Source organism: Urocampus carinirostris, chromosome 2, assembly GCF_059441175.1.
Source record: "Urocampus carinirostris isolate Australia breed hairy pipefish chromosome 2, RoL_Ucar_1.0, whole genome shotgun sequence".
In the NCBI taxonomy this organism is placed as follows: domain Eukaryota; kingdom Metazoa; phylum Chordata; class Actinopteri; order Syngnathiformes; family Syngnathidae; genus Urocampus; species Urocampus carinirostris.
In genome coordinates this window covers 9,375,815-9,397,718 of record NC_142350.1, presented here as the reverse complement: position 1 = coordinate 9,397,718, position 21,904 = coordinate 9,375,815, and the positions used below count along the sequence as shown (strand labels likewise).

General features: G+C 37.3%; 1 protein-coding gene across 5 annotated transcripts in view; it reads right to left on the bottom strand.

The window, feature by feature from the left end:
* The window catches only part of LOC148370973 (protein spire homolog 1-like), a 28,716-nt gene that overhangs the window by 6,172 nt on the left and 640 nt on the right, over positions 1–21,904 (bottom strand). Inside the window, exons 2-16 of one of the 5 annotated variants that reach the window (XM_088328808.1) lie at positions 18,210–18,241; positions 10,316–10,570; positions 8,864–8,989; positions 8,594–8,668; positions 8,363–8,527; positions 5,976–6,062; positions 5,745–5,874; positions 3,452–3,499; positions 2,100–2,233; positions 1,960–2,038; positions 1,732–1,859; positions 1,569–1,589; positions 1,301–1,333; positions 211–348; positions 66–136 (exon numbers count right to left, since the gene is read on the bottom strand). In XM_088328808.1, the coding sequence (XP_088184934.1) occupies positions 66–136; positions 211–348; positions 1,301–1,333; positions 1,569–1,589; positions 1,732–1,859; positions 1,960–2,038; positions 2,100–2,233; positions 3,452–3,499; positions 5,745–5,874; positions 5,976–6,062; positions 8,363–8,527; positions 8,594–8,668; positions 8,864–8,989; positions 10,316–10,570; positions 18,210–18,241 (1,522 nt within the window). Of the gene's footprint in view, positions 1–65; positions 137–210; positions 349–1,300; positions 1,334–1,568; positions 1,590–1,731; positions 1,881–1,959; positions 2,039–2,099; positions 2,234–3,451; positions 3,500–5,744; positions 5,875–5,975; positions 6,063–8,362; positions 8,528–8,593; positions 8,669–8,863; positions 8,990–10,315; positions 10,571–18,209; positions 18,242–21,904 lie in introns of all 5 variants that reach the window. The other 4 variants (XM_088328807.1, XM_088328809.1, XM_088328812.1 and 1 more) reach the window with 4 other exon arrangements.

Genomic DNA, 21,904 nt, shown 5'->3' with positions numbered 1-21,904 from the left:
AGGAAATAGTTAGTTCTTAAACATCAGCTTGGTGCTAATAATTGTAAAAAGAAAAAGTCATTTACCTCTTGCAAAACTGGCACGTGTAAGCCCACGTGAAGAACGAGAACCTCTTCACGCGACATGAGAAACAAAGCTGCGTCGAAAGATCAAACAAGACATACCCGTCAATGCCATTGAAGTAGACATCAAAATCTCATTCGCCCTCACCTTTCCTTTCTTAAGTGCATTGTAGACATCCTTGTACTGCTGGAACTTCTCCAGCTCGGCCTTGACCAGCACCTGACGGATGTGCATCACCTCCTCCACAGTAAGGGCCAAACACTCCACCGGGAAGAAGAACTCCTCCTGGAAAGACGGGCAAGAAAAAGGCAAAACACCTTTACCTCAGATCCACAACCTTTCAAGTTATCGGAACCAGCACCGGAGGAGACCACCACCGCCACCGCACCTCCAAAAAGCTGATGCATTCAATGATGGTAGGAAAACAGCTCAATTAACTCATTCCGTGCCAAAAACAGATTTTCACTTCATTTCTATATTTTAAGAGATCGGCGTTAAGAGGACATTTTGTGGGTCTGGCAGTGAATAAGTTGGTTCTTTTATCTTGGCCATGCTAAAAAAAAATCCATAACTAAAATTTCAATGACATTTTTACAGCAATTGGAAGAAAGATAAATTAACCAAATTCCATCATGTTGATTTTCATGTTCTATTATGGAGGTATCATACGAAATTAAAACAGGAATGAAGTAGCAGCAAATATTTTTGTTCAAGCCAAGTAATCAAATAAATCAAGAAAACAAACATGTGGTTGTGACTCCATGGTAACATTATTTGCTCTGTTCTTATAAATTAAAATGAGTGTAATTACATTTCTTATTTTAAACTGAATCAATTGCATTCATTTTCTATTTTTCCCCAAAAATTTCTAACATTAAAAATTGAAAACAATAATTGTCTCTCCAACATTGATGTGTCTGCTGTTAAATCATTATTTTTTCTTACTTTACCACAAAAGCCAAAATATTCAAATAAAAGCATTTCAGAGTAAAGCTTTTGTGTTGGGAGATAGTTTTCACTCATTTACTATTTTTTGTGGCTGTGGCCAGTTTTTGAAAAACGGGCAGTTAAAAAAATGTACTGGTCTGTTAGGCCGTTTGCTCATTTTAATCTGTATTAAGAATGATCATCACCAAGCAAAATAATGCCAACAGAACACTCCTTGCAGGGTAGATGTCACATGCTGACATCAAACAAATGATGATGTAATCATGCTAAATCTTTTCGGTAAACATACCGTGCTCTGAACAACGGTAGCGACAGCTTGGACCTGAACCACACAGGAGGACAACAACATTGACAAGCAAGCACGGGACTCTTGAGTCATAAAAATTGGAAACTCATACTAGTCACAGTATGAATGCCTCCAACTTCCTGTGTTGTCTCAAAATCAACTTTTCTTTCTTTTTAGACCACTTGATGCTTTCTAATTGAAAAGGAGTTGCCCCGCATTACAGTGCAGACACCGATGTGAATATCAGCGAGAAGGGGGGAGTGGACATTACCTTGTTAGCGTTGTCCACCAGCTGTAGCGTGAAAACAGGAAATGCAGATTGTAAGCGACGTGAGCTCAAATTGGATAGCTAAACTTAATTAGCACCACCTACTCCGTTGCCTCAGTAAGTTTCTAATAAAATAAATGTTGCAGAACTAGTATTTAGTACGAACCAGAGACTTGGAGCCCAGTCTGGTGGGTTGGACAAAGTGAGCGCTGTGGGCGGGGGCTTCTTTTTCAATGGAGTGGCGCCGAAGGGAAGCTGAAAGCTGATGCTTGTCCGGCAGCGCCGTAGTGAAACCTGGTAGGAACGCCGGAGGAGCTGAAAGTGTCAGATGTTCCAATTACGGATACGCAAGTCATCTAGCTTAATGCTAGCCCTGCTCCAAAGTCAGGCTCACATCTCTTGTCTTTGGCAGAATCAGGCGATATGTCCATCATGGAAGGGGTGGCACTAGAGCCGCTCCTGGTCGTGTCCTCCTGTTGACAACCAATTCATCGGTTCAGACGTTCACGTTCACGCGCCGATTTCGTGACCTACGTCGGAATCGGAGCTCTCCAGTTCGGCTAGCGTAGGCGCCCGCAGAATTCTCTTCCTTTGGCTGAGCTGATTGGCCGAGCCCCGTACGAGCGACTGGGTGCTATTCGCCATTTTTCGGGGAGCGTCAATGGCGTCTGAGATGAAAAACGCACTTTAGTCATTTGAAAAGTGAGGGGAAGGTACTTTTTCAACTCGATATTTTGCTATAGAGAAAACAATAACAAATGACAAAAACGTTTTACTTGACAATGAGCAGCCAACTTTTTCAATTCCTCATCAACAATTTGCATGCGGCGCTACCTGCCAAACCTAGCAACCCTTGTGTTGCAATTGACCTTCTTTAATCATTCAAAGTGCTTGAAAGCTAAACAATGTTGTGAGTGTTCTACATATGTTTCATGTTTATTTAAGCTTTAAGTCAAAGTATCGAGAAATAGTGCAGTGGTTAGCACAATCGCCTAAAGTGCGAGACGGATGGGCACCACCAGGCTGTACTTGCCCAAGACACGCCACAGGAAACGGTGCCCCTACAACCCTAGTGGTTAAAGGATTAAACAAGGCAATGAAGTAAGTTTCTAAAAGCGTTTATATGACATATGAAAAGCTACAGTATATTTTATAATAGTTCATAAAGATATAAAGTTGATGCACTTTTGTAATAATATAGGCACATGGTCTTAATGCACTGTATTTTATTGTTGCAGTTTTCACCATCCGGAGGAAAAAATTCAAGCTTCAATAACACGTCTATAGTGGTCACAGTCTTTTCATGGTTTAACTCATAAATGATGGAGTTCCTGAACTAAAAACATATACAAACTTATAAGATGCACTTCAAAATATTATAAGAGAGTTGCAAAATAAATCATTAAACACAAATATGAGGAAATCTGGTTTCAAAACGAAGATGAATTCATTTATAAATGATTAATGTACGTAGAAGCAGTCCACTGCAATTATGCATTTCCAATCTATAAGGCGCACTTTCAAATTTCTGGTAAATTTGGGGTTTTTAGGTACACTTTATAGTCCAGAAATTATGGTAATAATAATTGATAGTAAAATAGCACTGGGAAAATGATCATTTGCTAATTTGCAACAATTACTACTGAAAAACACTTTTTTTTTTAAGAATCGGCAGTTGGTGTGGGCAATTTCCAGTATTCAATATTTCAACGATACGCTTATTTATTTTGGTATTATTAATCAATCCTGAAAAAAATAGAAAAATGAGGAGTCTATTGGAGGTAAACAACTTTGTGTGCCGTTTTTCTTAGCAACACTCCAATATTAAAACATGCCCACGGATACTCTTGATCTCATTAGAAGCTAGAAATATTAGAAAGACGTACCTGAGGTATGGCACAAATCGTGAGGCGTGCTGATGCTTTTTCCAGCGCCTGTCGAAGGATAAATACAAGTTAAAAATAAACAACAAAAACATCAGGGAGGTGCACAAACAGGAGACGCAACTTGGGGCCAACAGGTTAGTCGTGCTAATTTATCGGGATTGAGGTCGGTTTCTGTAATCTCCCATTCATGGATTTATGGCATGAGTTACATAATGGAAGATATTTCTCAACCGGGATTATTGTGCCAGCCAGTGCTCATCCTGGTTTATGATGAGTCATCAATTTAGAAAATGTTCAGTTTAGGTTTATGGGGGGCTTTTTAAATTTCTTTGGTGAATTAGTACACAAAATCTCACAAGTAATTGTGTTTTACTTTTTTTTAGGATTACAATATGGAAATGTTTTACCAAAAAAAAGTGAATTCTCAGATTTTTATTCCACTAAAATCATAATAAGAATTGCCGTCTTTGGCACTCAGCGAATTAAAAGACAGGCCTAGAACATTTTCAAACTAGCTTCGTGGGAAGATGTTGGACTAAAAAGAAAAAACTAAAATGTATCTACTTTTTAGACAGGGTGTAGTTTACATCATTTTAAATGAAATAATTGCAAGATTTTACACTGAGCATTGATTGCAAGACATTATCAGCTATCAAACTTCTACACTGTGCTAGCATTAGTAATTGAGGTCTGTCTGGCTGCTAAAATGTTTAGCATTTATTTCAAAAGTGGGGCTAAAGCATGCCATCAAAGCAATGTTTCTTGCTAAGTCTGCTAGCGCAAATGTAAGCTAATTTCAAAGGAATAGAATAGGAGCTGATCTAGTATTCTTTCAGTTAAGTCACAAAATAATCTAAAACTAAAGCTAAGCTATTTGCTAATATCATTAGCCGCTATGTTACTTTTTAATCCTCCATTTTTATCACAATCTATTGTCATATAGCGAATGCTGAACTATTAGAGGCCATGTTAGTGAAAAAGAGAATTCTGCTGAAACAAACCTCAAATACAGAACACTCTTAGAAGTAACAGATTAGAAGACAATCTAACATTGTCTTAACTCCTTTTGTTTCTATTTCTTGTAAAAGGAGAAAAAAATAATTACGGCAAGCTAGGAAATGCGTGACATATGTCGGGTGTGTCTCACGCTCATATTTGGACAGTACGAACCAGACATACAAACAGTGGGTGTGTTTAGGATTTCAAAAAAAAAAAAAAAAAGCCTAAGAATAGCAGACAGGTGTGGGAAACTGTACCTGCAGAGTCAAAGCTGAAAGACGTGATAAGAGGACGAGCGACTGACACGTTAGTTTGCAAGTTGGAGAAAACAAAAAGAGGCACAGTCAACATGTTGCCTGTAATCTCTCCTATATGCAGCATTATGCAACTAAAGTGGGTACGCTATGCACAAATTCACAGCTAATGACTTGACTGGCAATCTAATTAGCCTGGCGGGGAAAGTTGAAAGTTGCTCAACCGCAAATGGGGGACATAGACTTTCATAATGCGTCACGAACATGATCGAAAAAATGCTTTTTAGGAGGGGATTTAACAAGCCTCTTCCTCAAAATGATCACATGTAATTACTGTATCGATTTTTTTCCCCAAACACGTATTTTGGATATTAAGGTCGATTATGAAGAGAAGTCATGACGAAGAAAGTTTTTAAAAAAAAATGTCATTTCAATTAGTGTCAGATTTTGGCCTTTTGTAAGAGAAAGAGCGTTAATTAAAGTACTTTAATTTGATTGCAACCATTTTTTGATTTTTTTTTTTTTTAATACATTTATGGAATGTTTAGTATTTTCAAAATCATATTTGGTTTTTTTTTCTCTCGTGAATGGATTATTTTTTTAAATGTGTATTTTCATATTATTATATTTAAATTCTACAGGCAGAATGAATATGCTGTATGACTGATTATTTGAAATGATTTGCGTTGGAAAAATTCAAGGTCTTGAGGCATTTAATTTTGTGCTGAACCTCCTCCAAAAAGTAATGAATCATTATTATTTTTCGACAAATTCCATCTAATTGAGTCGAATCAATCCTCTGCCTCTTCTCTGTAGCATGAATAAGGCAATTGGCTCTGTTATAAGAGTGTAATAACTAAAAGATTGCATTACAATTACAAGGCAACTTGAGGCCTTTTGTTTTCCCAGACTCCATTAAAAAGGAGTGGAGACTATTTGAAGAGAACTCGAGTAAACAGGACCTCCGTTCATGTGATCCTCCTTTAAACAGCGAGAAAACAAAGCTCCTTCGCGACGTCATCGAACGTTTGCAACTTTACCCAGGCGGATCCTCCGGGTGGTGTCCGGGGAGACGGGCCGGAGTTTTCTGTCCGAGCGAATGTCCTCCAGGAGGCGTTCGTGGAGGCTCTGCGGCCGGGGAGGCGTGGGCTTCAGGCGCCTCGCTGACACCTGGGGTGAGAGGCGGGCGGGCAGTCGGCCGGCCGGTAGTGTGAGCCGGTAACATCGAGTAACACAGCGCAAGATGGAGTGTCTTGAGTAGTCTCACTCACGGGATTTAGGGGAGGCCTCGACCTGATGAACTCCAGGATGACCTCGTGGGCACTCTTCTTTAGCCTCGGCGGAATGTCGCCGTTGACCTGAAAGCGTCATCAGGGTGAAATTCAATTATTTGAGTTATTAAATATAAATGAACAAGAAGTCATGTACCGTAATTCCCGCACTATAAGGCGGGTTATAGGGCGCACCTCGAAAAAATAGTTTTTGGTCCTGTATTTGACATACATAAGACGCACCGGATTATAAGGCGCTACAATGGGAACGTGGACAAAACAGTCAGATAGTTCAGTCCAACTTATTACCCCCTTAACATTCCGAAAGCTTGCAAAGAAGCAAATACGTGTCTTAGACACGTGCGGATGCGGTGTCCGTACGATGTCACTCAAATGCATTGTTACAAATATCATTCGGAAGGTTAAAGTCTTGGGATTCAAGAAATGCAGACCATTCCTTAGTTTCTATTTTCTTTTTCGCTCGCAACTTTACTGTGCATATGACAATAAACACTTGGAATTGAGTTTAATTTAAAAAATAGACACTCCATTCCATCCATTATCTGCACTGCTTATCACAGAAACATCGTGTTCAGTCTGAAACAAGATACAGGGAAAATATATAGCCGGGGTAGCTCACCGAAGTCGTTCAAGTGTTCAATAATAATGTGCAACCATGGTCCTCTTATATCCGTGAGTGTAGTAAATCCAGGAGAGTAAAATATTTACAAATACAGTACAGAATAGTAAAATACTGTTTTCTCTATACCGTCATCCCAACTTACTACTCACATTCATCTTTTTCGGCCAATTGCAGGCTTTGTTTTGCCCCTTTAGCCTATGCCAGCCTGTAAATGATAAAAAGGATCCACCCCCTTTACCTCCGAATAACTTTAGCCAATAGTGATAGATTCAACTGATGATTGACACATTGGTTAGCCAATGAAACGCCGGCAAAAAAATCCCAGCATACACCGCGGACGACTTCGCGTTCGGGGGGGAAATCTAGTCGGCAGCTGCTGGATTAGTTGCAAGACTTTGCGACTTAATATTGATCCACATATAAGGCGCACTGTATTATAAGGCGCATGGTCAGCTTTTGAAAAAAATAAAGGCTTTTAGGTGCGCCTTATAGTGCGGAAAATACGGTTCTTTTCTAATGCCCTCCCCTATTTGACCAAATGGCAGTAGTTTTTACACCTACAGTATAGAGCATTTCCCTACCGTAGGAAGATGGTGGCAGACTGCCGGGGTTTAATTGGTCCCGTCAGAGTCTCATTAACTTATATTATTACAAATCATATTTTTACCGATAAATAATGAATTATACAAATATAATTAGGAAATGAATAAAAAAAATTTTCCAATTTCTCTTTATATAAATGGTTGCAAACGCCGTGGTGTCCGTTTATGCTACGTCAGTCATAAAATGATCTAAATTGTTTTTTTAGATTCCCTTTTAAAATCAATTAGAGTATCAACTACCAACAAAAAAGGATACAGAAAAAAAGTTGGCATTGATTTTATATATATATATATATATATATATATATATAGATAGAGATAGAGAGAGAGAGAGAAATACATTAAAATCCCTAACTAATATTTTTCCTAATCTTGGATGAGTGTATTTTTAGTTTATCATTTAAATGCTAGTGTCAGCACCAGTTTCTTAATGTTATTTTATCATTTTCAGGATTTTCTTTTTTAATTGGCAATGATGTCTGTTACAATGACTACGATATCTGAAAAAAAGGAAGAATCTTGGCTATATTTATCATTTTCTATTGTTTTTTTCAATTGTAATATCCGATACAGAAAAACTGACTGATTTTAAAGAAATATGTTTGAATCCAGATGTATATAATGCTATTTTATCGTTTGTTTTCAGGTTACTTTTCATATGGGGCGGCAGTAGCTCAGGAGGTAGAGCGCTCGTCTTGGGATCAAGGGATCCCAGTTCGAATCCCGGCTTGTCCGTGTTACATGTCGAAGTGTCCTTGGGTAAGACACTGAATCCCTAATACCCCCAATAAGCAGGTTAGCGTCTTACATGGCTACAATACACGGCCGCTATTGGGAAATGTGAAGCACACTGAAGCACACTGTAAAGCACTTTGGGAAGTCATTGACTTGAAAAGCGCTATATAAATGCAGATCATTTCATTTCATATAAATAACTGTATTGGCTCTGATGTATGGTATCAGTACTCCTCTGTGCCTAAAAAATGTTACTTAAAAATAGTATATTTGCACTTTGGGATTTTTACAAAAACCTATAGAATCAATGAACGGTTTTTGTAACGCTGGGGAAAAAAAAAAAAAAAAAAACATGCCACACCCTGGCCACAAGCCATAGTTTGAACACCCCCAACAGTCTCCCTCACCATGACTTTTCGTAGCGTGTAGCGTTTGGAGCGAATATCGTCCATGAGCATCTCGTAGGGCGTGAGCTGGTACTCGATGGGCAGCGGGTTGTATTGGCGCTCTTGCACCTTCTTCAGCTGCACGCCGTGACGCAAGTCCCGCATCACCTGAACCCAACATCGTGCCTTTCGGGGGAGAAAAACCATCAAAAACCGTGTCCCTTAACGTGGCGCAATTCGCCATTTCCTCACCCAATCTGCGTTTTGCAGCTCGTCCAGATCTTGAACGGGCTTCTGAGGGGCCTCGCCTTCCATTTTGCGAAGGTTCTGCCAACAAAGTGCGTGATCAAACTCATGCTAAGAGTTAGCAGCGCGGCTAACGTTCTAATTGGCTGGTATGTGGCAGTACTGTGCCGACTTATTGGCGTCACTTGACTACTTAAGGTTAGCTTTGGGTCACGTAAACGGATTTTATATAATATTTGTGTTTTGGTCTTAATCCCGTGGCCGTATCTTTGTTACCTCCTTAGCGCTCTTAATCTTCTCCAGAAATGTGTGCAGTTCCCTGGACTCAGCATAAAGGGCACGGCACACGGCCTGGTAGTGGTTGGGGGCGTCTGAGGGGCTCGGAAGATGAGAGGAGCACAGCTGGGGCAAAAATAAAATATAAGCCAATTAGCATATAACATACCAAAATCCCTTTTTCACTAAAACAATCTTACGATAATAGTACGAGACTAGCATGGACCCAACATATTCAAATGAATACTAAATAACAAACACATACAGAACCTGAGTGTTTTTTTTTTTTAAAGAAAAAGTAATGTGGATGCTAATTTTTGAATACCAAATAGTTGCTAGAACAGAGCATACTTTTATTTTAACATGGTCAAGAAAAAAACACTGAAAACAGTATTGCGAGGAGGTGGAATGGTTTAACGCTGTGATAAAAAGGACATTTGATGGCTCCCATTATAAATTTTATTCTTCAAGCACTGTCAACCCAATTTATATGAAATACATTAGTACAATAATGACAAAATCAATTATTTTAGGAGTTGGAAAAATGAAAGTTACATTTTGTGTTTAGACCTCTGACCCAGGTGTCGCGAAAGAGGATTTTAATGCACCATCGTTTCATAGCATAGTTTTGTTAAGAAGAAAAGTTGATTTTATTGTTTAGTGGGAATTAAAAAAAAAAAGCCAGAATATATGATTTTTTTTTTTATCTTAGTTGGTTTACTGGTTTAGGCCACCATTATTCTCAACTTTGCACTGCCAACAAAATGATCCAATCTATAGTTATACTAAAATAAGCATTTACTGATTGGATGATAAGAAACATTCTCGTTACATGTAAAAAAAAATGCCAGGAAGGTTTTGGCTGATACCCTGGCAATAAGAAAAACTGGATCATCCAGTCATTGAAATTTCCCAACAAGCTTTTGTCCATCACACCGATTGCCTAAAACATATCTTTACAGAACACTAAAAATATTCAAATTAACTTATGACTCAGGTTATGCTCATTTTAAATCCTCCATTTTCAAACAAATAATTCAATTTACCAAGTAAAGATAATGTAGAGTAAGCGCAAACAAAACGTCATGCTAATGCCACGCAGCTCTCACGAATTGGACAGAGCATCTACTATGCGGAACTATACCGGGAACATTTCCTCAGCTTATTGCGCTTGAAAATATTTCTTTACGGGGCTGAGAGTGGCAGGAATGTACAGCGTGACGGGCCCCCGTCGACTTAATCAGCCACAAGGAACAAAGGGGGAGGGATAAATAAGGTAATTATAATGGCATTCAAAAGGAATGTTCTTTAAGACGAAATCTTTAAGGTTATAGTGTACACTAAACATAAGTAGTGGGCTAATGATTGACCCTAGGGGTACACCACATTGTGAACTCTGTGCCAAAGAAAGCTTTTCACGTCTTTAAAAATTCTTTGTGTGAATTCTCCTACCGATAGGATGTCACGGTAGCTTCGGATTTGGTTGACGCCACCAACCGAGGTCATGACAGCCAGTTCCTCCTCCTCCTCTTCTTCCTCAGTGGCCTCGTATCCCTCATCCGGGCAGGGATCATCGCTCTCCGCCTCCTGGGCGTTGGTCATCATGTCAATGAGGCGCTCTAATGGCGGGCTCAGCTCACGCTCTTCATTCTCCTTTAGGCCGTAGTCCAGAGCCTTGTAGATCATCACGCCCAGCGAATCGATCACCTGGAGGGGGCACCAAAATACAATTGAGACGAAACACTGACAGTACTTTTTATGATTATTATATAGAATTAAGTTGAATTTGGGAGGATCTTACAGACAAAAATCAAGCTACTTTTTAGCCCATTACTTTCCAAAATACCTGGAAACCCCCCCCCCCCGTTTTTTTTTTGTTTTTTTTTAATAAATTTAGAATTATCCTGGGGTGGCACGGTGGGATAGGTGGCAAGAGCGACCCTGGTACAGTTGTGTGGTCATGGGATCAAATTTAGCAACCAGCCTGCCTGTGCGGAGTTTGCATGTTCTCCCTGTGCTTGTGTGCGTTTCCTCCGGGCACTTGGGTTTCCTCCCACATTTGCACAGACATGCATCTCGGGTTAATTTGCCATTCCTAAACATTGTCCCTCGGTGTGAGTTGTCTGTCCCTGTGTGCCCTGCGACTGGCTGGCAAACAGTTCAGGGTGTCCTCTGCCCACTGCCCGAAGATAGCTGGGATGGGCTCCAGGACCCCCGCAACCCTGCAGAGGATAAGCACTGCAGATAATGGATGGATATAACTATCCTGTGCCTTGCCATAATTCCATTTAATATATCATTTATATTATTTACTTTAACCATTATCTGAGAGTGTCTTGTGTTTAGGTGGGGATAAAGGAGGGGATTTAATTGTCTTATTGTAAGCTGAATGTTTTTATACATCACTTTGAGTGGCAATTTCTTGCCTAAAAAGAACATTAAAATATATTTTTATTTAAGAATTGAACAAGCAATCAAACAATGGTCTACTAATCAATAAACAAATTAACTCCCAAGTCATCATAATTCATCATTTAGTTACCATTCAGGCTAGACATTTTATGAAAAACTTCTCATCTCATTAGCTGTACTGCTTATCCTCATGGAGCCCATCCCAGCCATCTCCGGGCAGTGGGCAGGGGACACCCTCATCTGGTTGCCAGCCAATCGCAGGGCACACGGGGACAGACAACTCACTCGCTCAGTCACACCTAGAGACAATTTGGACCGGCCAATCAACCTGACATGCATGTTTTTGGAATGTGGGAGGAAACCGGGGTACCCGGAGGAAACCCACGCAAGCACGGGGAGAACATACAAACTCTGCACAGGAAGTCTGGAGCTGGATTTGAACCCACGCAGGAGGTTCCCATAACATGAACTGTGCCGCACATGCGCTAACCACTGCCCCGCCGTGCTGGCCATTTTATGAAAAACTTGAATTTCTAAAATCTCTCTTTGTAAAACCACTTTATTTGTGTACAAAATAAATATTCTAAAAGATTTAAATCACATGGTTTTGATTAACATTTTTAATAAAAATAATCTGACATAAAAGCTTAAGTCACTATAAAATTGCCATAATTTGATTTATCCGTAATTATTAGACCAAATTATTAGACCAAACAAATGGGCAAAAATTTAATATCAGAAACTTTATGGAAAAAATGTGAAATTTTACCTTCCATTTTTCTTTAAATTTAGATATACACACACACACACACACATTATATATGTGCAATGTACATATTTTAACCTATTTTAATATACAAATTTGAATATAAAAATGCAGGATAAATAATAAAAACAATTAATACAATTTAATTTCTTTAATATTTTAAATAGAATAAATGTACATTAAAAACCAATGCTAATAACATTGTAGTAATTTTCCCTTTTTAAGTGTTCGAACAAACCAATGGTCAAAGCATGCAAGACATTTTCTGGTTGGAAAAAAAAGTATTTCAAGTACGAAGAAGAAATAGTTTATTCAATTAGGTTGTCAAGAAAAAAAACTTCAAACAATTTTGATGATTATTTCTCAAGTCAAACACTTCAAACATATGTTTGGAACCAAATTATTTCCTTGCGCAAATAAATTCGAGTCAATGTAACACATGATCCCATTTTTTTCCGTGTATTTTTTGTTTAAGCTTGTGTTGTTGCTTTTTTTACAACAATATGTTGGGCTATTTTCTGACACTTTTGGGTTATGTATTACCCAATTTATCAACTACTCAACTGATCAATTGAGGATTCATATAAAAGAGTCCCCAAAAAAGGAAAATGCAAGCAAATGTCTCTTAAGTCATTGTGACCTTGATTTTTATTTTATTTTTTTAATTGAAAAAAACTTTTTAAGCTCTCATGTCCGTAACAAAAGACGAGTAACATTTGGACCTTTTTCCAGGAAACGAGCGCCTGCAAAAAATGTTTCGGCTCCTATTTCCTTTGTCCATAGAACACTGCAGCCCCAAATGCCCGCCCACATCTCATGTGACCCAATTATGGTTTCCACTTTGATTTAGAAAAAAAAAATCTATATTTTATTCATTTAAAATCCTTTTAATGAGCATTTTTATCAGATAACTTCTCACTTTAAGAATAATCTTTTTGTCCTGGTAAAATAATGTAAAAATATGTTTGAAAAAAAAAGCACATTTACAAAGGATTTTGCCCTTCCTTAAAAATCCTTAAAGCCCCAGTGTGTAATACGTGACCACTAGATGGCACTGAAGTGTCTGATGCGTACAAAAACCAGTGCTAAGAGCACAGTGCAGCAGCAAGATGCCAGACAAACATGGTAGCCATTTCAAGGTAATAATTTTATAAATATATGTATTTTTTGCCTATTTACCCTAAAAATCTATTGGTTTTATCTCTTTGCAGTCTCTATATGACATGTATTACCCTGGAGCGCCATGTCTAATCTCGTCACACAAAATGTTTCATATCGGTGAGAATAAAGACAGTTCTAATTCTAGGTCTGATTCCACTATTTATGAGAAATACACATTTCCATACCTATGATTTTTTTTTATAAAAATGAAAATTGGTTTAATAGTTCATGTAATTTTGCCTGATTAAAGCGGCGCGAGGGGCAGCCTGTCCAGCAGCTCCGTGTTATTTCGCACTTTTTGTGATTTATTGTCTACTTCTATCTTTGGTGATTTTCGTCCCGTTTGACAACTACACTTTGGATTACTTTCTATCCTATCGTTATGGGTTTTAACGCACAAAAATGAGTTTATTCGAGGAATCAACTCCTTGCCCTGAAGAATTCTCGTGCCGGTGTGATGAGGGGGCCCCATCGTGGATACAGAGCCGGAGCTAACTAAGCGGCTAGCGGCGTTATAAGTCTTCGGTACCGTCCATAATCATGGTAAATGTGAACTCTCTACAAAATAAGACCCGAAGAACTGGCTATGCTGGTGAAAAGCATCAAAGCGCACAGGGAGTGCAGTTTGCTGTGTTTTAAGGTAACATGGCTCATGTCTAGTATCCCGGACGCTAACGTGGAGCTACGCGGCTTCAGCGCTGTTAGAGACACGAAAGACTGCGGGCAGCAGAGAGGTGGTGGACTTGCTATCTACGTGAACACGAGGTGGTGTAACCCTGGGCACAAAGATTTCCATCGGCGAACTTTTGGACTAGCGCGTGACGTCATCCACTCCGCTGCTGCTAAACTACAAAACAGCACCCCGAGGGCATCCTGTTAGTAAACAACAAAGGAGACGGCTGGAAATGTGAATTTCCCTACGGGCGGCGGGGATGAATAAAGTATCTCTATCTATCTGATATAGAATTTAAAGGTTTTTTTTTTTTTTTACTGAATGAAAGGTTTTTGTACCACTGAGGCACTAAATAAACACTGTCCCTTTAAACGAAGCACAATTTCGGACATTTAAAAATATCCCTCCGGTAGTATACTTAAAATATAGTTAAGGGGAAAATAATAATCAAATTAGTGTTTTCATTTTAAGGAGTAGTTTTAATAAGTGTTTTTAAAAAAGTACACACAATTGTTACTTTAATCTATATATACATAGATTATATAGATATATAGATTAACACACACATTAAAGAATATTAAGAAACTAAGAAAATTACCAAAACATTTTGCCAAATAAAATAATTTTATTTCCTTCCAAAGTAAGATAGTAAAATAACAAAATACTTAAAATGAGTGCCCCAATTGTTGTATATATATATATATATATATATATATATATATACATATGAAAATACTAAAATGAGCTCATTTTTTTCCTTCTCTCAAATAATTAGCACAATATAGTAAAACAAGAAAAATACTGTAAGATTAATGTCTTGATTCTCATTTTAATGAGTTCACTAATACAGGCCAAAATAAGGAAAAAAAGAATTTCAGTCTTTTTTCCTAGTAATACAAAATATAAAAATTAGAAACATTTCAAGTAAAAAAAAAATTAAAATGTTTTTGAAAAGTATAAAAACAGAAAAATCAAATCCTGAAGATAAGCACAATTAGTTTATCATTTTGCTTACTTCGCGGGCCTGATTTTCCTAGTAAAAATATCAAAATAAAAGAAAAAAATCCTTTAAATGAGCACAACTGTTAAGTAACAAGTTTTTAACTCACTTTGGAGATTCCCTTTGTCCTGGTAAAATACGTAATAAAGGAATATCAAAACAAGAATAGAGATCTTAAAACGATCACAATTAAGATATTTTGCTCACTTTTAGGATTTTGTTACCCTGGTAAAATAAGTTGAGAAAATGTCAAAACAAACACAATTCTAAAAATGAGCATCATTAAGGATTTTTTTCTTAGAATGAGTACTTAAAATGAGACAGATTTTCTACCAGTAAGACTATTTTTTGTATTTTAAACTTAACAAAATAAAAACTTCAGACAACACCAAGATGCCGTTCAAAGGGCATGGCATTCCAATATTTTGGTTGAAGTTACTAGGAAAGGAGGACCCAAGTGAAGGAAAACAAGTCACAGGGCGTGCTGTCAAGACAAATAACTGCATCGTTGACATACTGCAAAAGTGACGCTCATTTACACCTCTTTGAGAAGACTGAGGATTTCAATCTCAACAATTCTCAAAGTATTTACATTTATAAGTGACACTACTCGGACTTTCTCAATCCTCCCGATTCACTGGCCTCATTTAAGAGAAAATTAAAAATGCCTCGACTTAAGGGACGGTGACTCAGCCTGAGCAACAGGAAGCCGTAAACAACAAAGGGGGAGCTGGAGTCAAACTGGTTCTGAACTGGATCACTACCAAGTGAACTCCACCCAGGTGAAAAAGCCACAAAAGGTTAGCAGCTACGAACCAGACCAAGAGAGAAAGCATTATTATTGTTTTTAATGGTTAAGAAACACTTGGAAACCTGTTTGACATTAAAAGCGTGTTTTTTTTCCCCACCATGGTCACGTGACAAAACCAGCTGTGCTTTGCTATTGCAAATATAAAAAATAATATCATGACTATTGAAAATGTTATTCATTTTTAGATAATTAGTAAAACAAGAAAAAAAAATCCTTAAAATAAGCATTTGATCTAACGAGTGTAGATTGTTTTGCAACGTTTTTCACAGGATTTTTTTTTTAAACAAGCAAACGTCTGCTAGATAAGAAAAATTGGTTCATTTTAAATAGATGATTTTTCTATATGAGAAAAAAAGTTGATATTAGGAAATTATAACTACTACAAATAAAATAAATAAAGTAGTATGAATGAAAACCTAGTGTAATAAAGTTATATGAATTAGAAAATCTTTTTTTAATAATTTAAAAGCAAATAACAAATGTAAAAAAAGAGTGTATTTTATAACATAGCCTTTTGATAAAAAATAAAATGTTTTGGGAAAATTGTGATATTTTCATAAATGAAAAACATGCGCGGAATATTTTACTTATTTACCATTCGAACCTGACAAAAATGTCAAATAAAAAAAGACCAAAAGAAAAGTACTTTAAGAGTTTGTAGTTTTATACTTTGGATATAAAAATACAATTTATTTTTTGACAAATTTGAACTAAAAAGATACACACCAAATGTTTGTATATGTTAAAATAAATATGACTATTGAATCCGAAAAAGAAAAAAGCCATTTAGGGATTTTATATTTTTAACAAAAATAAAATACTGCAATATTTTATAAATGTTGACACATCAAAACATGTTTGTATTTTCAGAAATTATTTTCTGAATAAATATCAATATTTCCTAAATTCTCATATCAGTAGAAAATATATCCATACAATATATGTAATATGGTGACATTTCTAGATTTGAACACGAATCGTTCACTTCATGCAAAAATGGCATTACTAACAATAACATTTTACAGATTTCTCATGCAATAATGGCCTTACCAACATGCAGTAATGCCACTATCGCATAGTTTTGCTGAGACGGTTTTCCGACCTCCATGCAAAAAAAAAACAAAAGATTAAAGAAAAATTCAGTCGTGCCATCTTTGCACCATGCAAGTGTTACACGTGGAAAACGATGAGTAAAGCGAACTGAAATTAATTTTCTCAACATCCCCAGGAAGTTATTCAGTCAACGTCTGACCTAACGCGAAAGAAAATTAAGCAGCGTGCTAAGGCGGTGAGAAAGCATCACTGAGTCAAGCACGGACGTAAACGGGAGAGAATGGTTCTTTTGTGTGCCGGTAGAAGCGAGGCCAAACTTCACGTAAACAAAATGCGAACAGGGATGCCGTGATGCGACCACACTCAACTTGCTTTTTATACTGCTAGGCAGAAAAAACAAAAACAAAACACTGCGACGCTCGGCCTGCGAGGAACGGACGGTTACATAAGCGGAAAAAGCCAGAGGTTTCGCACTGCAGGAACAGTTCGAGAAAGTCTAGCAGAAGGTGACTCCGAAGCTGAAACCCTTCCGCTGATGTCACTCTCGCGTAGCCAATAACAGACGTCATACAAAAATTAAAGAGCAATATCGATCATCGGCAAAAGTTTTTGGTGGGGCAATCAAAGTAATTGAACACTGGTAAGTTCAGTAAGATCATTGAAAAGTAGGGAAAGAAAGGAAAAGCAAAAAAAATGAATACAAAAACAAAAAGGGGTGAAAAAGGAGGTGGGGGAAGAAAAAGGAAGTAGGAAAAAAATATGAATGAAGTAACAAGGGAAAAATATAACCAAAAAAGGAAAACAGGGTAGAAGGAAAAAAAGTGGAATGAAAATAATAAAAGACAAATAGAGAAAAAGGGTTAAGGGAAAAGGAAATAGGAGGGAAATGAAAAAGGAAAAAAAGAAAAAAGAAAATTTTAGATTTTAGAAGTTGGAACATTTTGTTTATAGTGAAAAGTTGTTCACATCTGTTTTTTCCACATTTTTAGGTATACATTATACAAAGGTAAACAACCATTATTGGTGTAATTTTGCTCCACAATTACTACCTAATTTTAGATGCCTATTTTAGGCCGAAATGGGGTCTAAATCAGAACACAAGACGTCCTGGGCGATAGACAAGATCTTTCCCCATTAAAACAACATCCACGCCAAAAACAAAAACACTGGCGTCAGCAAACGAGCTGATACCGAAGAGCATTTGGATCCACTCTAAGAACTCGCCCGCAGTTATTTTTTTGCTGATGCCGCTTCGGGTAAGACGAGCTCAGAGTGAAACAAGAATCCGGGGTTTGAAAAGGACGACACAAGCCCGTTTCTGATGGCACAAAAATCCAACGAAATACAGACACTAAACACTCCCCGGTTTGACGACAGAAGAGTCAACCGTAAAACTTTGACTAGCTGGAAATGACGACCAAAATGGCCGACTTCCTGCATCTAGTCAACAATTTTTGTCGTGACACTCACCTCCAATGACGTCGGTGCCAATCCGTCTTTATCTACAAGAGAGAGAAAGACACGCCTGCTGTCATTTACATCATCCTCCACAATTGTGCAAAGAAAGAAGGTCCCTCGTGGGACATTCTGAGGCAATTCGCACACAAAAACAGGAAGACGGCAAAATAATATTCATATTGGGGAATCATATTCCATTGAAGGTCATTAGCATTGAGGGCAGGGACGGAGCAGAAATTAGACTTGAATATTAGAAATTATACCAATGCTGAGGATTCTTTTTTTGTTGGTGCACTTTTTCGTTCATCAATGAAAAAATATCTATGAATACTCCAGCACACAAAAAACTAGCAAAGAAATTTCACCAAAACTTTGGAAAACAAATTTTTATCCATTTCTAACAGATGAGTATTTTTAATATATGCAACACACACACACACACACACACACACAGAAATAATTAGAGAAAACTATCATTTAAAATGTTTTATTGTAATACTTTTCCCCTCAAAATACATCCAAATATTCCCCAAACATTTTTTACTGTAAAATATTCATTTTAAATTGAAATATGAATTGTTAGATGTTTTCAGTTTCAGTTGCAAAAAAAATCTAAAAATAAAGCCGTGTGTATTCAAAAAGTAAATACCCTGAAATGACAATTATTTCGGTAATATATTTTGTCAAAATTATAAAATATATTATAAATTGGATTAATTTAAGTTAAATGGCGCCAACTTAAAAAAAAAATCAATGAATCAGAAAATGACCAAAAACCTTTGTTGAGAATTGCGTTTTAAATGCCAAATTTCTTTCTCAATTCTGCAAATATTAAAAAATTTTTATACACATACACACATGCATAAATATTATTTTTTTAATTCAGTTTATAATTTAAAGAAATTATCTAAACAAATAGCCAAAATTGCACGCAAACATTTTCTAAATAACCGATATTTTTAAAGGACTCTCTCCCAGTTTACAAATATGTGATAAGCTCAAAACTCTTATTTACAAAATACGTTCTTTGAATCACTTTTTGTTCATTATCATGACATAATAACATGAATACAATGTATTACAAGCTGGGAAAAAAAAAAGTCACAAAAAATGAAAGCGCCCAGCACACAAAGCAGACCTTTGCCCCCTCCCTACAACGTTTGACCCCTCCTTAAGACGTCACCCCTCTCCCCTCCCCACATTGCGTCACCGTCATGTGAATTTAGTTCCCGTGCGACTAAGCATCGCGGTCACTTTTTGCAAACGGAGACTGGGCACAAAATAAAAGTCATCCATTAACGGTGGTAAGGAGGCGGGGCGGGGGGTGCGGGTTACGGGGGAGACACACAAGGACGTCTGTGTCCGGGGCGGAAACAGTTTGCCTCACCGGGAACTTTTCCCATAAAGCCAGGAAGAAAAAGAAAAAAAATGGACTTGCTGTCTGTATGGCATGTTTTTGATTCCTTTTTTGGCTGGCAGTGCCAGGAGGATGAAGGTAGCAGGGTGACATTCCAGTCGACGCAAATATTAGCGGTTAGCTAACGTCGTTCTTGTATCACAACATGGGAGGCGTTCAGGTTTTAATGGTTTTGAATGTGCCACCAGTGTCAAAATTCCAAAGATTTGTAGAAGACCTAAAATGAGCAATTGCACTTTAAAGTATAGCTTAAACATTTGAAGCCGTCAATAAGAGTGACTGTGTTACAACGTAGGTTTATTCTTTTTTTCCGTTTTGGGAAAAAAAAAAAAAAGAACATTTTTCCTCTATCCAATCTTTTTTTTCCTCCAAGTCTCTTTTCTGCTCCAACTTACAATTCCCCTTTCTTTAGAAATAAAAAACATTGCATTATTATAACCAAAGCTCGTTGCTCAACACTAAACATGAATATTTTTTGACAATTTATTGTACGTCTAATCTTGTAGCATACAATGTTTCGCCGCGTTGATGTCAATGAAAATAAAGACGATTCTATTATATTATTTTGAAAGTTAAGATCGGGGGAATGCCATCAGAATTGCCCTACCCCTGTACTGGCCAACTTGCACTGGCTCCCAGTCTACTTAATATGAGACTTTAAGGTTCTCTTATTAACATACAAATGTTTGCATGGACTTGCACCCTCTTATGAAATGATCTGCATTTATATAGCGCTTTTCAAGTCAATGACTTCCCAAAGCGCTTTACAATGTGCTCCACATTTCCCAACAGCGGACTTGCAGCCATGTAAGGTGCTAACCTGCTTATTGGGGGTGTTAGGGGTTCAGTGTCTTACCCAAGGACACTTCGACAATTAACACGGACGAGCCGGGATTCGAACTGGGATCCCTTGATCCCAAGACGAGCTATATAAATATATTTGACTTGACTCAACTGTTTTGTGTAAAGCCTCGTTTCTGATTAAGGGGAATAAGAATTTGTTGCTGATACAAGCCCTTCTTTAAAACACATTCAGTGCCATTGACGACTATAAACGTCAAAGTTGATTTTTCATTCTGGTGCCATTTATGACAAATGTCAAATATTTTGTTCAATTTCAGTGCCATTCACAACTATATAGAAAAAAAGGTTCATTTTAGTTCCGGTGCCATTGATGACTATTAACGTCAAATATTGTTATTTCGGTGCCATTAACAAGAAGTCAAAGGCTGATCGACGTTAATTCCGATGCCAGTGATGACAATAAATGTCAAATATTTCAAATCCAATGCCATTGATTGAACATAATGATAATCATAAATCTCAATAGTATCCAATATTAGTAGCAGCTGCCTTCAATACTCAGGAAGCTGAAATTAAATGAATGTTTTACTGTCATAGAATACAAGCTATCTTGAGGGAAACTATATTCTTGGTTTTCTGAGAATTTGTATAAAAATGTATGTAGAATAAAGAGGAATTTTATGAAGTGACTATCAATATTTAAGAAGTTTAGGGATTGTATCAGTCTGGAAAATTTGATATAGAACACCCTTGAAAAAAAAACTGGATTGGCTTGACCTGAGCTAAGCTTCAGTCTCCCTTTAACACATTTTAACCCCAAATACTACTTTTTTAAAAGTAAACATGCATCAACCGAGTTAATGTTGACCGTCTTTAAATTGACTGATACTGATAGAAATACAAAACGATATAGATTTTAACAAGCAACAATACACCAATACACACATGCAAATATGCGTACATTTTTTGAATACTTTCTACTATTGGGATACATCGAGCCTCAACTATCGAGGGCTGGCATAATTATCAGCCATATTGCTATTACGGGTTCCTAAAAACCCTGCAAAAAGCACACTAAATATTACAAGAAAATGGTGCAGTTTGAGCACTTTAGGTCACAGTAGTTTCTATTCTTCCTTGTGCTTTTCTAGCACTCATTTTCAGTTACACAACGCAATACTGCGACATCTAAAGATCAAATACACACTGACCCTTTAATAAACAAATCCAGCACTTTTCTTTACCAAAACCTTTTTTGTGATAATCGACGTAGGGTCTTTACGGACAGGTTAACACGTGCGTATTGTTAATTGATTGGATGTTTTTTGTATTAGTTTGCGGCATAGTTGTAATTTGTTTAAAAATAGACACAAGTGTAATTGATGAGCAAGCAAGTTAGGGTTTTTTGTCAAGCTGCCTTTTTGCTGCAAAGTGTATGATGGTGGTCCCCGCCATCACGTGGTACATTGTTTACCTAATCACCATG